The 17,241-nt window shown below is 41.2% G+C and overlaps 1 protein-coding gene across 1 annotated transcript in view; it reads left to right on the top strand.

The window, feature by feature from the left end:
- The window catches only part of NPR1 (natriuretic peptide receptor 1), a 65,556-nt gene extending 50,127 nt beyond the window's left edge, over positions 1–15,429 (top strand). The window contains exons 5-22 of the mRNA XM_063439987.1: positions 1,401–1,492; positions 1,577–1,706; positions 2,906–2,990; positions 3,579–3,699; positions 5,654–5,728; positions 6,021–6,098; positions 8,562–8,666; positions 8,888–8,959; positions 9,718–9,877; positions 10,056–10,211; positions 10,403–10,571; positions 10,680–10,826; positions 11,571–11,694; positions 12,361–12,429; positions 13,057–13,231; positions 13,510–13,608; positions 14,353–14,444; positions 14,535–15,429. Of these exons, the coding sequence (XP_063296057.1) occupies positions 1,401–1,492; positions 1,577–1,706; positions 2,906–2,990; positions 3,579–3,699; positions 5,654–5,728; positions 6,021–6,098; positions 8,562–8,666; positions 8,888–8,959; positions 9,718–9,877; positions 10,056–10,211; positions 10,403–10,571; positions 10,680–10,826; positions 11,571–11,694; positions 12,361–12,429; positions 13,057–13,231; positions 13,510–13,608; positions 14,353–14,444; positions 14,535–14,597 (2,012 nt within the window). The 3' untranslated portion in view covers positions 14,598–15,429. The remainder of the gene's footprint in view (positions 1–1,400; positions 1,493–1,576; positions 1,707–2,905; positions 2,991–3,578; positions 3,700–5,653; positions 5,729–6,020; positions 6,099–8,561; positions 8,667–8,887; positions 8,960–9,717; positions 9,878–10,055; positions 10,212–10,402; positions 10,572–10,679; positions 10,827–11,570; positions 11,695–12,360; positions 12,430–13,056; positions 13,232–13,509; positions 13,609–14,352; positions 14,445–14,534) is intronic.
- Positions 15,430–17,241: the final 1,812 nt, after the last annotated feature.

The following is a 17,241-nucleotide window of genomic DNA, read 5'->3' as shown; positions in this document are numbered from 1 at the left end:
GAGAATTAAGCAGTGAGACTGCAGAGGCATGATCTATACACAAAAACTGCTTCATTAAGCTACAGTTGTTTTAGTGACTATAGTGTCCCTTTAAGTACTTGTGTTGTTTTTCTTCCCACTGAACTCTTCCATCTCCTTCTGTACTCACTGTTCATTTCAATCACTCATCTTCCAGCTCTGTCCTTCCATCGCATTTACCATCTCCCTTCACCCCTCATCCTTCTGTGCCATCACTTTATCTTTCCCCCTACTGTACTCCTATTTTTCTGTGCTGCATTTCTGTTGGTTGGTCAGAAGTATATAGCTTCATTCATCTGACCCCTCTTCTTGACCATCCCTTCATCCCCCTATAATGCTCCTTCCCTCTTTTCCATCCAGTTTTCTGTACACTCTGTTCCCTCCTGTCACCTCTTTTTGTATCCATCCTCTATATGATTAATTTCCTCTCTCCATCTTGCACTATACTACTGTTGCCTTGCATGCTTTCTATTTTAATGATTAGCCTTTTCAATAATCCCCCGATCTTACCCATTTCTGCTATGTGCCCATAAATCATATCTTTTGTTTCCACAATTTCACTTTCTCCACATTTCCCTTATTTAATTCTCCCTCTTATTTTATTTCTTAATCTTTTCCTGTAACAGCGTGTCCCCCATGTTGTCTCCCAATTGTGGTCCACTCAGTATTTTGCTATCTCGTCTACCCTTTCTCTCTTCCCGCGGTGCTCCTTCTGTCCTTCCACCCACTGTCTGTTGAATCAGGAGGTTTGCTTGTAAGATAGGGGTCACCCAAGCAGAGTTCTTTCCCCCCACGTGGCAGCCTATCCTAGTGACTCCTGGTTGATGAGGGCAGCTTGTTAATTAGAAATATGGAATGCCGGGGCTGGGAGGAATGTTTGTTCTGAAACGGACGACACACATTAATAAAAAACCTCTGAAGCTCATGTGTGAGGTTACACAGACACGTGTTACTGTAATAAGTGGCTTCCTTACTGGAATGTACAGCTCACTAACCTGCAGAGCTCACAATCTAGCTAGGATCATACTGCTTATAGATCTGGCACATAATATTGTGCGGTATCAATCCATACAGACTGCTGCAAACTCTCCATCTATGGGTACATATTGTGAGGTTAAAGTATACTAATACAAGGCCTGACTTTATTCTACATGTTTGATTGTGAAGTAGACTTGAGACTTTTTGTTTATTTTTGCAAAAGGCCCCCTAACTTTATATCAAGAAAAGTCATTTTAACTGACTATAGTGGAACTCTCTGTGTGTCCAGAGACTTATCCCTGTCTGACGTTCGAGAAGTTGTTTTCAAGTCACCATCTACTGTTATATCCTCCTACTAGGTAGCTTTTTAGATAAGCTGTTAATTTGTATAATGTTTGTCACAGGAGTGTCAGGGTTCATGAAGATGGATGCCAATGGGGACCGTGAAAATGACTATTCCTTGTGGGATATGTCTGAACGCAGCGGGGAGTTCCAGGTGAGAACAGACTGGTTTTGCCATCAGATAAGGTAAGAGATCATGCCACATACTCCAGTGATTAACTGTTTCCCTCTGCCGCAGATTGTATTGAATTACAATGGGACATTGCGGACCATAGCCCCCAAGCGGGAGATCCATTGGCCAGGGAACAAGATCCCAAGAGATGTTCCACCTTGTGGCTTTGATAACAATTACCCAGAATGTATGAAAGGTAGGTGAGCATGTAAGGAGATGTTATACAGTTCCTATTGGTATGCATGTTGTGATGAGGAGTTGTACAGTCAATATTGATGGGGTTGATACAATGGGAAGCTTTGCAATTATTATTGGTGTCTGTTATACAGTAAGTATTGGTGGGTGTTTTGTGATAAGATGTTATACAGTCAATATTGGTTGTTGTAGTTATGATGGGAGCTTGTAATACTGGTTTTATTGGATGTGTTGTACAGGTCATCATGGGAAACTGTACATTCAGTACTGTTGGAGTGTTGTAATGGGGTATTGTACAGATAGTATTGGTGGGTGTGTTGTAATGAGGGTTTGTACAGTTGCTATTGGTGAGTATTTTATGATGATGAGTTGAACTTTCCGTATTGATGGAATGTTGTATAGTGTGTTGTACAGTCATTGTTGGTACGGATGCTGTAATGGGGTGTATTATAGTCAATATCAGTAGACGTGAGGTACAATCACTACTGGTAGGGTTGTTGTAACGGAGTGTTGTACAGTAAGTGTTGGTAGAGATGCTGCAATGGGGTGTATTATAGTCAATATCAGTAGGGGTGAGGTATAATTACTATTGGTAGGGTTGTTGTAACTGAGTGTTGTACAGTGAGTGCTGGTAGAGATAGTGTAATGGGGTGTATTATAGTCAATATCAGTAGGGGTGAGGTACAATCACTATTGGTAGGGTTGTTGTAACGGAGTGTTGTACAGTAAGTGCTGGTAGAGATAGTGTAATGGGGTGTTTTATAGTCAATATCAGTAGGGGTGAGGTATAATCACTATTGGTAGGGTTGTTGTAACGGAGTGTTGTACAGTCAGTGTTGGTAGGGATGCTGTAATGGGGTGTATTATAGTCAATATCAGTAGGGGTGAGGTACAATCACTATTGGTAGGATTGTTGTAACGGAGTGTTGTACAGTCAGTGTGGGTAGGGGAGTTTAATACGTTGTTGGCACTGTGTATTTTGCAGCTAGTTTTGGTGTGGGGTGGTGGTTGCGATGGCATATTGTGCAGTCAGTTTGTTGTAGGGGTGATGTTATGCTGTAATATCATGCAGTGGGTATTGTTGCGACTGTTCTTTGTAGGGGTGTTGTAATGGGTGGAAGCCATATAATTACAGTTTGAGTTAGGTCATTGATAATTCTTGGATCCATAACTTTTGTGCACTTTATTGTTTTCTCACAGCCAGCTTCTCTATACTGGAAATAACTTCCATCGTTATGTGTTTTATACTGCTTGTGATCACCATCTCCTCCATCTTTATATACAGGTAAATCCTGCCAGGCTCCTCTTGCAAATTGCAGGTTGAGCTTTTTGTCCATTATTCTTTCTGCTCCGTTTCTCGGCCTTTGAGCTGTTGCATAAAATGGAACTCTCAGAATGGAAGGGGAGAAGGGGGCGGTAGGGATTCTGAATCACAGGAATACTCGTTAGGTGCTCACAGGCCCTATTCACCTTGTTTCAATGCAAGCGGCAAGCTGAGCCAGTAATTGCATGGGATCACAGTTTAACGTCAGCTGTCAAAACCAAGAGGGGAAAAAAGAGGATTATAGGAGAAAGTGTTCTGAGTCGTGCACTGTACTGCCAAGATCTAGACCCTTACTGTCAATTTAACAAAGATATAATAATAAATATAGACAGAGTTTAGTTAGTTAACACCATAATGCATTTATAAAACCGTAGTTAACGAGTGACCTCAAACCAGACTTAAATAATATGCAGGTGGGCCACCATGCTCTGTGTGTTAAAGTATAAATCATATATGTATGTGTCTAACGGGTATATAATAAATATATAAAATAGGTATATACATATATGTTTGTGTGTGTGTTTATGTATTCATAAACTGTTCCTGCAGGAAGCTACGTCTGGAGAAGGAGCTGGCCTCTGAGCTGTGGAAAATCCGGTGGGAAGACATTCAGACCAGTAACATGGAGAAGAACTTGCGCAGGGCAGGAAGCAAACTCACCCTATCACTGGTAACCTCATCAGAGCAACACAAACCGCACCCCGTGTCCAAGGGCAGTCCACCCATACGTCTTACTTCTTGTCATAGCTTGGGATCTTTGCATTAAAGTCTGAGTCTTCAGAGGACCCGACTGTGACAATAAATCTTTGTCCAACTCTCTGCATTCACTGGCTTACTTTTAACCAATTATGATATAGCACCAGCAATGTCTGCAGTCCTAATTTAGTACAGGCTTACTTTGATGAGCAAGCAGTTGCAGCAGATGGGAGACCTGCTGGAAAGGGGTACTTGGTCAAGGAAAACACAGGGTATGGAGAGGGGGTAGAAAGGACCAGTTCCTTAGGTGAATGTTGGAGACCTGTCTGGATCAAAGTGATCTTAATATTTAAGTGCGGAGGATTGTCTGCAGAGACAAGACTCAGTAGTTCTTATTTAGATTGAATAAAGCTGCTTGTTATATGCACTACCAAGCTTATTATGTGTATGTGTCATATATTTTTCAGCTGTTGTGGTCCTATGTTGTGCTTCCACTATCCCCTAATAAATGCTTTTTTGTAACCCATTTTCTGGCTCCACCTGAGTGCTCTCTAGCCAAACGTTTTAGGTTTTAGATATTTGCCAACCTCTGTGTTTTGGGATTGTCATTAACAGTTTGTTTGGTAACTGAGCTTGAAGCTGGCAAATACTTTTGCTGGGAGTAAGGTATCAGAGGGCAAAAAATTGCCATTCCAGCTGCGGAGGAAGGAAATGTCTCTGAAGAAGGACATATTAGACCCAAACTAATGGCAATGTGTCCGACCATTTCAGAGGAAGATCCAGACCCCTGCATCTCTTGGATATCTAACCCTATCTCCAGTATGTACCGGATGGATATCCCGGAGTGTTATGAAGTCTACTTGATCCTGCTGATTCAGTACTTGTAGCACTAAGATCCACAGGATATTTGTGGAAGATAATAGCTGGAATGGCTCCCACTAAATCATCTGAATCTTTGATTACGCTGGTCTCATGTCCTCCTGTGTGTGAAAAATTACAAAAACGCTGTGCCGCAGCTTCATGTGACATTATCTTACATTCACAGAGGATGAATTGACATTACTGAGTAGAGTGATTATTACCCAACAGATCCCCTGCCAAACCATTCTGGTAGAGACACCCTTTGAAGACTTTTCAGGAATTATTGGGTCTCTTGGTGCTGGAATTGTTACATGTTTTACCATGGTCCTAACACATTACGTACTGACAAAGAAATTGAATCTAGAATGTGTTAAAAAAAAAATCGTTTTTTATGTTACATACTGCAAGCCTTCGTACTCTCCACTTAGATAGTTGATAGTATTAGCTGAGGGATATACAGCTGTGTGCTATCATTACATATACAGTATTATCCTACCATGTTAATTAATAAATCAACATTGTGTATTTAGGGACTAAGGGAAGGTATGGATACACCCAGAGACAAACTTTTAATCCTGAAATAAATGCCTATGACTTAATGTTGCACCACACATGTTATGCTAGGATTGGGATTTAGTCAATTTATAGTCAATTGGTGCTCTATGCAAAGAAGTCACTATTTTCTGGCGTTGTTTGATTATTGTTTGATTTCATAACATTATTTGATAGTCTTCAATCTTTTAATCTTCTCCCACTGTTGTCTTTCAACTCATATCCCTCTTCTTAAACACCCTGCCTTCCAAAACATTTCATAACAGGTTTATTAGTATATTCATCATCATCATCATCACAAGGTCTTCTCAAATTCCACAATGCACACTCATAGCCAAAAAATGATCTTATCTGCTTTCTTACCACCCTTTGCAACTCTCACTTGTGCGTAGATTGCTAGAAATGAAATGTCCACAAACTGTGTCATACGCACGTTTTTACAGGAAAGTGTTTTTTTATATCTTGTATTCCCACTATTTCCTTTTTTTTTTTTTCTTCTTTTTTTTTTACTCCAGCGAGGTTCCAATTATGGATCACTTCTCACAACTGAGGGTCAATTTCAGATTTATGCCAAGACGGCCTATTACAAGGTAACCAAACCTCCTTCACTATGATATGCCACACATGAACATTGACCTGTTACAATCAATGCGGTCTTATAACTATTGTATGGCACTGCCCTGATGTGTTATTGAGTCATTGGTTTTGTCTGGCTTTCTTCTTTTCTTCTTAAAAAATGACCAAAATACTGCTCCTAAAAGTGTTATCTTATCTGTTCCTATTAGTGATATGACCCTCCACCTGTCTCCCGTAGTCCTCTCCTGTGATTGTCAATGATTTTCTAACCTTGCTAATAACGCTCTCATTTTCCTTTCCATACAGGGCAATATCGTTGCTATTAAATATATAAACCGCAAGCGCATAGAACTAACTCGGGAAGTTCTGTTCGAGCTGAAACATGTAAGCAATTTTTGGACCCCTCCTGCTGACCATTCGGTGATCTTGGCCCCCACATTCCCATGCACTGAATAGCCCAATGATGACCCATTTCTTGCACGATCCTCCTTCTGTGTTCATCTGGGAGCCATCTCTTTCAGACACATCCTTGGCTAACACTTCCAGGAAAAGCTGCTGACCCATCATAAATCCCATAAACAGCCTGTTTTATTGACCATGCTCCCCTCCACTTAACCTGAGTGGGAGGCTTCACGCTGACCCCTTACACGCGTGCACACACTCCACTCTTGGGGACTGCTACTCCACCCTATAGTTTAACATTGCTTTATATTAATCTGTACAAAAAAAAAGCTAAGCTTTTTTTTTTTTTTTGCACATTTCATTCTTTTAAAAGTTCACTCGAGTTAAATATCCTTTTTACTGATATTTCATTTTATCTGCTATGGATCTCCTTATGCCAGGGAGAACTCATGCCGCAGCCTCTCCCCCTACCTTCTAAGTTTTGCAAACCATCATAACAAAATAACAAATGCACAAAATGAGCTGCTGGTCGGCAAAACGAGGCCAAGTGCTTGCTGGGAAGTTCTCAAAACACTAGAGGCATTTCATTTCATTGACTATTTAACTGCTTTGTATAATGTCAACACAAAAATATAGACTGGGTTTTATAGATGCTTTACTTGAAGATAGCAAAAATTGGCACGTACAGTTGCAGACCTTCAACTCCCGTGATGCTGAGCCAACACTAACCTAGCGGAATGTTGCCTGAGGATCATGGGAGTAATAATTCCAGAGCAGCTGGAGAGTCCTGCTCTAGTAATTGCTATTTACGTGATCTGCGTTAAATGTTTGGCACACATTGTTTACTATTACAAAATATGCAAGTTTCTCTCTTTTTTGGGGGTGATAATTGCTTTGTTTTCTTTCTTGCTCAATTTCTCTTTGTATTGGCCCCTTTCCCCCTCTGTCTCTCAGCCTCATGTCAGTGTCTCTCTTATCCTTAGGAATCTCTCTCTTTCCATCTCCGCTGTTCTTCAAACAGATAATGTTATTTGCTCTGTTCCAATATTAATCAGAACTGACCCTGACATTTCAGTAATGTTTTAGATGTTCAGACACTTGGGAGAGAAAACCTCCTCCTCCTTTCTCATTGACTCTTCCTTTCACCCTGTGTCTCGCTCTCTGCCCATCCTACCCTGCTTCTACTATATCTATCCATCCCACCCTCACCATCTCTTTATCACTCAATCTGTCTCTCCTCTTCCATCAGTAACCTGTTACCTGGCTATCTCTCATTCTATATTTCCAGAACTGCTATCTCTCCCTCTGTAACTCTGACATATCTGCCTCTGTCCTGTAATGCTAGCGCTTCTAGCACTCCCTCTGTAACTCTAGTGCCACTACCTCTCAGTTTGTACTTCCAGCCCACTACCTCTATTACTCGATCTCTGTTACTTCTTCCTCTCTGTACCTCTCCTTGATACCCCGCTGTGTAATTCACCCCTGCTATAGCCCTTTGTGTAACTCCAGATGTATCCTCTTTAATTCCATCCCCACTATCTCTTGCTCTGTAACGTCTATCTCTCCCCTTGTAACTCTATCCCTACTACCACAACATCTATCATTATAGCTCCCCTAACCCTCCTTCTTCAACTTCACCCCTGTTTCTACATACTTTGTAATTCCATATAGGCTATCTCTCACTCTGTAACTATAGAGCACTACCTCTCCCTCTGTCCCCATCACCCTTCCCTAAGTTACTTTATCCCCACTATCACTTTTTACACAACCCATCCCCACTATTCTCTCTCTGTAACTCTGCTACCACTCTCTCTGTAAATCCTTCCCCTAAGTTTAACGCTAATTCGAGCACTGCTAACTCTCCCTCTGTGATTCGATCCCCACTACCTCTCCTTCTGTAACTCAATCCCCACTTCCGTTCCCTCTAGAACTCCATTGCAGCAATAATCTCCCCTTTGTTATTCTATCCTGCTACCTCTCCCTCTGTAATTTCATCCTCACTACTTTTTTTATCTCTGTAACACCAGACCTGCTACCTCTTGTTCTGTAAATCCATCCCCTACGTCTCCTGCTAACTCAATTGTTTCTAACGCTCCCTTTGTGATTCAAACCCCAATACCGCTTCTGTTTTTGCTACGTTTTCTTTTTTAACTTAATTTCTGCTACCTCTCTCTCTGTAGCTCCACCCCCGCTACCTCTCCCTTTGTAGCTCAATCCCTGTTACCTCTCTATATAACTCCATTCCCGAAATCTCCTCCTCTTTAATTCTATCCTGCTATCTCTCTATCCCACTACTTTCTTCTCTGTAACTACCTCCAATAACATAATTACAGTGTTTACCACTAGTGAATGTAAAGTAGTGGCTCCTCCTATTAGGGCTGTTTATCCTGTTGTTCACTTTTTAACACTAGAAATTCATGTCTTTCAACCACATTTGTATTATAGATGAGGGATGTGCAAAATGAACATCTTACCCACTTTGTGGGGTGCTGCATTGACCCACCAAACATCTGCATTCTCATTGAGTACTGCCCCAGGGGTAGCCTACAGGTAAGATCCACAAAAAGCATGGCCATCTATCTCGTTGTAAGCTTAAATTCATGATTATTTACAACTAGTAACTTTTATTGTTACTGCGTTGTCTCTTAAGACAATTTAAATATATATTGCCACTGACACCCAAATAATGTTATAGTATTTGTAAAAGTTCTCTATATCATGGACAGAGAAGACATGTTTTATCTCATCACGTGTGTTTTTGGTGTTTGCAGGATATCCTGGAGAATGAAAGCATCACATTGGACTGGATGTTCAGATACTCTTTAACAAATGACATTGTTAAGGTAATTATCTACCGTGTCCCAAGTTCTTGGGAACAGCCGTATTAGAGCCACAGTTAGAGGTGCTAATAATGTACTGTACACTCCTCAACACATCTCGTCTTTAATTAACAAATACACCCATCATGTTCCCTTCACTCTACTATTTATTCCCACATCCTCATCTACAGAATTTCTCACAGGCTACACCATTTTTAAGGAAAGTCCTACCTCCTATTATGGGACTTCCCCCCTGTAGTATTTGTAGTCACTGATAACCCACCAGTAAGATTGCCATAGGTGGAGATCTAACTGGGTGACTCTTCTCTTATTACAAGTCCTCCTGTCCCTCCACACTTCACCTTTGTTTTCATTATCCATTTTAGTTTCTCTCCTTCTCCACTACCATTCCTCTTTACAACTTGATATAGACCTCTCCTCCCATCTGACAAATAGTTTTTCCTTTTCCTCCTTGATTGAAATCTTGTGTCTCTCAACAGTATTTTTGTATGTAAATAATCCCATTTATAATCGTAAAGAAAATTGTGGGAAATGATGGCACTTTTGTTAGGCTGCAGCTTTTGCCAAGCTCTGCACTTTCCCTGGTTGCCCTTTCCTCATTTCCACTCCTTTTTTGTTCCTTACTTTGCTCTTTTCATTAATTGACTCGTTCATTGTTCTCTCTCATCCCAAGTACTTCTCTATAATACTTTCTGTATCCTTTCACACTCTTCTGTTTCCTCCTAACCCAGTATCTCACCCACTGTTAAATCTCTCTCCAGGGGATGCTTTTTCTCCATAATAGTGTCATTGTATCTCATGGAAACCTCAAGTCCTCCAACTGTGTGGTAGATGGTCGCTTTGTCCTAAAGATAACGGATTATGGCCTGGCGAGTTTCCGCTGCGCTCTGGATTCAGAGGATACCCATGCTTATTATGCCAGTGAGTGCCAACATTGGCATGTGTGCATGTGATTAGAGGAATTGTGGATGCTTTGAGTGTGGGAATAAAAGGTAAAATGGTGTTTTTGAGAGAGGAACCATGGGAGGAGGCTGCAATCAAAGTGCAAGGCAATGTTTATGCTCCCTCAAATACTCCACAATATTTTCTCTTTTTTCAGAGAAGCTTTGGACTTCTCCTGAACTGCTCCGCATGGAAAATCCTCCCCCACAAGGTACCCAGAAAGGAGATGTATATAGTTTTGGTATTATACTGCAAGAGATTGCCCTACGGAACGGTGTCTTCTACATAGATGGTTCAGACTATAGTCCTAAAGGTAGGGATCCTGCGTGGCCATCCTTCACTGGAAGATTCACTATCCTTTTATGTCTTTCCATCAATTCTTGACATATCTGTAACGTGTTCATACCTTCTCTCTCTATAAAGAGTGTGTTGCGCTCCTCTTTGTGTGAGCATTCTGTTTGATGTTCTACTTTCAACTTTTTTACATTACTTTCTTGTGGCCAGAGGTAATTGAGCGAGTGCGGAGCCGGGAGAAGCCCAATTTCAGGCCCTCCACCAACATGTATTGTCATATTCAGGAGCTGGGACTTCTCATGCAACGTTGCTGGGCTGAAGATCCATTAGAGAGGCCAGACTTCCACCAGATTAAAGTACTGCTACGGAAATTCAACAGGTAGTCTTTGTTATTTTTTTCCTCAATCTCAATTTGTTCCTGTTCCGTGTTCTCCTTTTGTTCGTCCCCCTTCCTACACACTCTCCATGTGTTTAACTTCTCACCCAGGGAGAGCAGCTCTAATATCCTGGACAACTTGCTCACTCGGATGGAGCAATATGCTAATAACCTAGAGGAGCTGGTGGAGGAGCGGACACAGGCCTACCTGGAGGAAAAGCGTAAAGCAGAAGCACTACTCTACCAGATTCTGCCACAGTGAGTGTGAGCAGCTCTGGTCTGTTTTAAGTCCACTGCTATCCTCTCTATTGCCAGACCTATCTCTAACAATACCATTTTATGTGATACCTCTCTTCCACCACCTTGTACTGTAACACATCTTTCATGCTAGACACATTTCCTACTACCCATATGGTTAAATCTCCCATCACCCTGTACTATGAGAATTCTTTTGTGCTGTTGTGATCTGAAACCTCCCTTTATCACATGCCATGTGATCACTCTATAGAAACCTTGCATTGCGAGAGATTTATTGCATTTTACTCTTTCTCACAAAATATCTCTCCCGCCACACTGATTTGTGAGACATTCGCTCTGTTTTATTTCCACTACCCCAAACTGTGAGACATTTCCCTGCTCCGTACATCAAGAACTTTTTCTGCACCCAATAATGTGTGATGTCTCTCTTTCACCACGCCATATTGTGTGATCTCCCTCCTTCACCCCCCCATTTTGTGAGACCTTTCATTTTCCCCACGCCATACTGTGAGACCTTTCTCTTCTCCCACCCTACACTGTGTGATCTCTCTCCTGTTCTTTGAGGCTTTAAGTTCATGCCATTCATGATCCTTTATTGTGATCCCATACCTGCTCTCTCTCCTCCACCACCCTAAACTCTTTGACCTTTGATTTGTTTTGGCTTTCTGCATCTTACAATCCCCCCGTTTCTTTCCCTCTCCACCCGGTTAATGTATGAATTTGCTGTCTCTCCCTGACCCACAGCTCCGTGGCTGAGCAGCTGAAGAGAGGAGAAACAGTTCAGGCAGAAGCCTTTGACAGTGTCACCATTTATTTCAGCGACATTGTGGGGTTCACAGCATTGTCTGCAGAGAGCACCCCGATGCAGGTAAAACTAATTAGCTATCACATCTTGTATCCTCATCATTTGAATCATACCACATTATGTGCAATACCTGTGGAGCGCTATTGTGTCCAATGTGAATGTGTTATGAAGATAATGTGTCTTTGTTGGGTCTATGGAGAGGTGCTGGGCTCAGTGTTGGGTCTGTCACACACTGTACTGTTCATCGTTCTTTAGTGAGATACAGGATTCAATGTGCAGTCTGTGATAAACTGCATGTGTGAATAATATAGCACATTGTGCTGTGTTTATGTAATGGCAACAAATGTGTTAGTTTACATTTTTTTATGAATAAATAAAAATGATATATATACAATCGAGAAGGACTCTGCACTCGACGTCTCAGTATATTGTTGGCCACGGTGCAACTTCTGTCAGATACAAAATAAAAAAATAAAAGTGCACTCGCTGGACTTATTTGCAATTACTTGCAGTCCTGCCTTTATTTATCCACGGCAGTAAAAAGCACAGTAGTCTACTGCGTTTATTAATGCCGTGGATAAATAAAGGCGTTACTGCAAGCAATTGAAAATAAGTAAATACGTCCAGTGAGTGCACTTTAATTGTTTTGTGTGTGTGTGTGTATTAATATAATATATTAGATTTTATTCATTAATTAATTTTATATTTTGTAATTTTTCCATTTTATAGGTAGTAACTTTATTGAATGATCTCTACACCTGCTTTGATGCAATAATAGACAACTTTGATGTGTACAAGGTGAGTCACATTTCACCACCTTGGGACTCTTCTCCCATTTGCTCTATTTCTTAGAGGAGCATTCTGAGCACCATATTTGGTACATGTCAGTGTAGTAGTTTTGGAGCCATTAGGCTGTGTGTGCTTTCCCTTGGTTCTTGGTTAAAGCATTTTCAAACATGTAATTGCTAATGTGGAAGTTCCACTTCTGCTTGACCAAAATCAATGTGATCCTTATTTTAATCCCATTCATTAGTTGAGAATGTCTGTTGACTCACTTAGGCGATGAGTAGCATTACCATATGGATGAAACTGATGAAGTGGAACTTCTTCGTCAACAATACCAGCCTCGAGACCAAAGTTTAGGTAAAATTCTCAGATGTTTTGACCAATAACCAGGGAACAGCATCTGCAGTCTAGCAGCACCCTAACCACTACATCAGCTTATTAGTGTTTTTGGTACCCAGATTGCTATTTTAATTTGTGATATTACGTGATTGTAAATTATCATTATTGTTATCACTATTATTAATAACAATTATTATTAAAGGTGGCTTATTCTAGAATTACTATATATACACTCTATGTTTCTAATCTCTCTCTTCCTGCTTTATCTCGAGTCTCGTTCTTTCTCCTCCACTCCCCAAGGTGGAAACTATAGGCGATGCATATATGGTGGTGTCTGGTCTCCCGGTTCGTAATGGTAAGCTCCATGCTCGTGAGATTGCACGCATGTCCCTTGCTCTCCTAGATGCTGTGAAAACCTTCAAAATCCGTCACAGGCCTGACCAGCAGCTTCGACTTCGCATTGGACTTCACACAGGTGAGAGGGTGGAGAGTGCTCCTTAAATGGGAAAGCTCTCACGTTTTTAAGGTGTTGTCACAATGATGACATTGTTTTCTATGACATTTTCATACTGAAGATCTTGCAGTCTACCTTCCAGGTTAAGGCTGGAAAGGATAAGTCACTGTACTTTGTTTTACCTGTTAAACAAATGCATTGCTCATTCTCATAGACCGCTGTAGATTGCATGAGGCAGGCTTATTTTCTTTGTCACCATGGATGCTCACAGACTCACTAAAGACTCTTCTTTCTGCTAGGTCCTGTCTGTGCCGGGGTAGTGGGACTAAAAATGCCTCGATATTGCCTGTTTGGAGACACAGTGAATACAGCATCGCGCATGGAATCTAACGGAGAAGGTAAATAGCTGCATATCTCTAGACAGGCCCAATACGGGCGGTATCTTGAGCTGCCATGTGTTCATTTTGGCTACGTTTATCTGTCACATGATGTATTTGGCGGTTACAGGTATCTCTACAGGTGTCACATAAAGCTTGTCTCTAGAGGTGCCATGTGGTGTGTGGCTTTCCTAGGTATCTGTAGAGGTGCCAAATGTTGTATTTGATTGCCATGAGTATCCCCAGATGGCGAGTGTCACTCTCCTGGGTATCTTTAGCAGTATCACTTAGTGTATGTAGCTATTCTGGGTATCAGTTGAGGTATCCAGATCTATATCTGTGTACAGTGCAAGCTATACCTGACTGTCCCTCTAGATAGGTGGCGTGCTAATGGTACTGGTTTTGACTATGGATTTTACTGGCTCTTTTGCAGAATGCTCTCAATCCTTGTGCTATGAGAGTGCTTACAATCTTAGATGTTCTGGTTGTGTTTGTATGGGTTCTTGGCCGAGCACTGTCTGACTTCCAACATACTTACAGTCTTCATGTTGTCAGCATGCTTGCTGTGTAGTATTCATATCAGTTGTGTCTGTAGACAATGCACTTGTAGCATTATCTGGCTTTGTTCCATCATACTTAGAGTTTTGGTAGTCCTAACAGAACATGGCATGTATCCTCTGGTGATTTCTAGCCACTTAAAGTGTATCAGTGTAATCTCCAGGCTCCTGCAGCTATACTAGCCAAACTCATCTTTCTGTATTCCAGCTCTTAAGATCCACGTTTCTACGGCCACGAGAAATGTCCTGGAGGAGTTGAATTGCTTTGAGCTAGAACTGAGGGGGGATGTGGAGATGAAGGTAATGCTTGTGTTATATGTAACTTGTGCTTGCTTAATGTAAACATGCTACATTAATCTGACCCTTGTACCCTCACTTATTGTCCTAAAGGGTAAAGGAAAGGTGAGGACATACTGGCTACTGGGCGAGAGAAGCAGCAGCACCCGTGGGTGACAAAGAGACCTGTTCATAATAAATGTGTTTGTTTTTACCTCTGGGGTGTGACTGAGATCCCTGCACATCCCTGTCACCCCAAACATGACTTTACGGGGGCTGTAAATTGACATTCACTTGAAGTGGAGTCAGAGGACTCAGGGGATGCTTGTTTTCGCCTGCCCCCCACCTCGTGAACAAAGACATGGAACCATACAATGTGCTGTTATTTCACGCAAAATGCCAACCAGAGCAGCGACCAAAGGGAAAGACGAACTGGAGGAAGCTTCTTGGATGCAGTTTATTTGTTTTTCTTCTGCTACGAAGATCACTTGAGTCTCCTACCAATTTCTGACATTCGACTTGTTGTACTCATGATGAAAATGGTTCTTACATTTTTTACAAAATGTTATTATCTTTATGCCAGAGGTTTATTTGATGTGCGCAGTTACAATGTGAAAAATACTGGAAATCTTCAAGATTTCATTCATTTCTGCTCAAATACATTTTTGTTTTAGTAAAGACTTGTAAATGTGCACATCAAGCAGTTTGTAGCAAGAGAGACTATATATGTTTATGAAGACCTTGAAGACTTGATTAATTGGACTTACTTTGTTTTTCCGTTTTGACGACTTTTGTGGAAGTACAGAAGTGAACAGGCAATGAAAAGATTTGGTGCCCTCTTTTCCCTATGCCTCCAAAATATGTGCTTTGTTGCAATAGAGTGCAGAAATATTGGATATCAAAATAGACTTGAGAGTACTGTTTGTAATCTGCAATACATTGTTGTGAACAGTCCACAAATCTGAACCAAGGCCCGTTATTTTACTGACATAAAGATTTCTAAATTCTCTCATTCTTGGTGTTCTGGAACAGAGGGGATAAAAAAGGTTATAGGGGAACCTTGTCAGAAGACATCTCTAGTTGTTCAGAGATCATAGAACAGAGGTGAGAAACAGTAAGAGGTTTGATAATCAATTGAGTAACTGATAAGCAATTAAATAATGTGGAAGATAAATTAAAGAGGTGGGAAAAGAGAACATGTTAATATTCTGGCGCAAATAAAAGTTGGGATACAGCTGTGTATCTATAAAGGAATTAGTAACACATATTGAAATAGTGTTACATTTTTATATATATAATAGCGCTATAATTGTTGCACTTACAGAGAAGACGAGTTAGGGTGCCTTCCCCCATGATAGAATTGGGTGCCAGAACCTCCTTCACTATTTTTTATGCCAGAGCAGGGTAAAATCTCAAAGATCCAGGTTGGTATTCAAAAAGGGTTTAATGTAAACAAATTCAAAGGCAATGAAATGAATAAAATTGGGTCCACCTAGGTGGACTTCCTCAGGAACCATAAATAAAAACAATCAACATGCAGTAAATCATAAAACATACAGCCTAATAACCTCCCCCTTTGAAACCACTTATGTAGGCCTAATCCCTATCATTCATTGGTGGCTTGTCAGGTGTGTCACCCAGCTGATCCATGATAGGTTTCTTCATGTGTCCCATTACCCAACGTTCTCCGAATACGAGGATTCCTTTCCTCGCAGCCGCTATAGCTAATTTCTGGATGTGGATGCCATGAATACTTCCACTTGCGTTCCACCGTCAGCTTCCCTGCATTCCATTCGTGACTTCATGTTCCTGTCGGCTATATCAGCTGTGCCCATCACATGAAAATGAATTGCCCATTAAAAATAAATAATACAAGTATCTTAGAAGAAGTATTGCAATTTGTTTCAAGTAACAAATTAACATCCAAATTAATAAACCATATCTCATATATCTGTGTGTTTCATTTTGCACTTAAAATAATACTCTACAAATGGAGGAAACCCCAGTATGAATATCAACACATGTTTAACTATGTCGATCTACAAAACCTGGTATACTCCAAGGTATTGGGTGTGTATTTTTCTTGTATTGGGGGTATCCCAACTAAGTGGTTTTTAGTGCTCTGGCAATTCCTAGCAGTATTGCTCTCCCCTCCCCGCGTGCCTCCCTTCCCAGTGAATAAAGGGTTAAAACCCCATTATTTACTAACTTGATCCCAGCGCCGATGTTCCTCACTGGGAACCGCGTTTGGTTGAAGCTCCTCCTAATGAGCGGGCTCTAATGCTTTCTTTGAATCAATGCTTTCCTATGGGGAAATATCTGACGCTGGAGATCCTCATACAGAGCATGAGGACGTCCAGCGAAAGGTAATGGACCAAAGCTCCGTTTTAGACAACCACTAGAGGCTGACTTAGTGCTGCAATGTCTGGAACTGAAATGTTTAACATTGCAGCACTAAGGCAATAGGGACCCTTCAATTAGCTCAAGTGGTCTGGATGCCTACAGTGTCCTTTTAAATGAATAGTGTCTTTTTTTGTGTAAACACAGTGGCGTAGCTAGAGCTTTTGCTACCCAGGGCGGTTCCTGAGTTTGCTGTATCCCCCCCTTCACAATGCACACCACTCCAGTCGCTCTGTGAATAATACAGGGAGCAGGAATATAATGTGATTCATATTCCCATGCCTAGGATGCCCCTTATCACTATCCTCCCTACCCCTAAGGTGCCCCTTCTGCCCCCTATCCTTGGAATGCCACCTTGCCCTTACCCTATTTCATAAAATCCTCTACCTATAGGATGAACCCCTGCCTCCTATCCCTGGAA

Source organism: Pelobates fuscus, chromosome 13, assembly GCF_036172605.1.
Source record: "Pelobates fuscus isolate aPelFus1 chromosome 13, aPelFus1.pri, whole genome shotgun sequence".
Classification (NCBI taxonomy): Eukaryota; Metazoa; Chordata; class Amphibia; order Anura; family Pelobatidae; genus Pelobates; species Pelobates fuscus.
The sequence above is the reverse complement of the archived record's forward strand: the minus strand, read 5'-3'. Positions and strand labels throughout refer to the sequence as shown.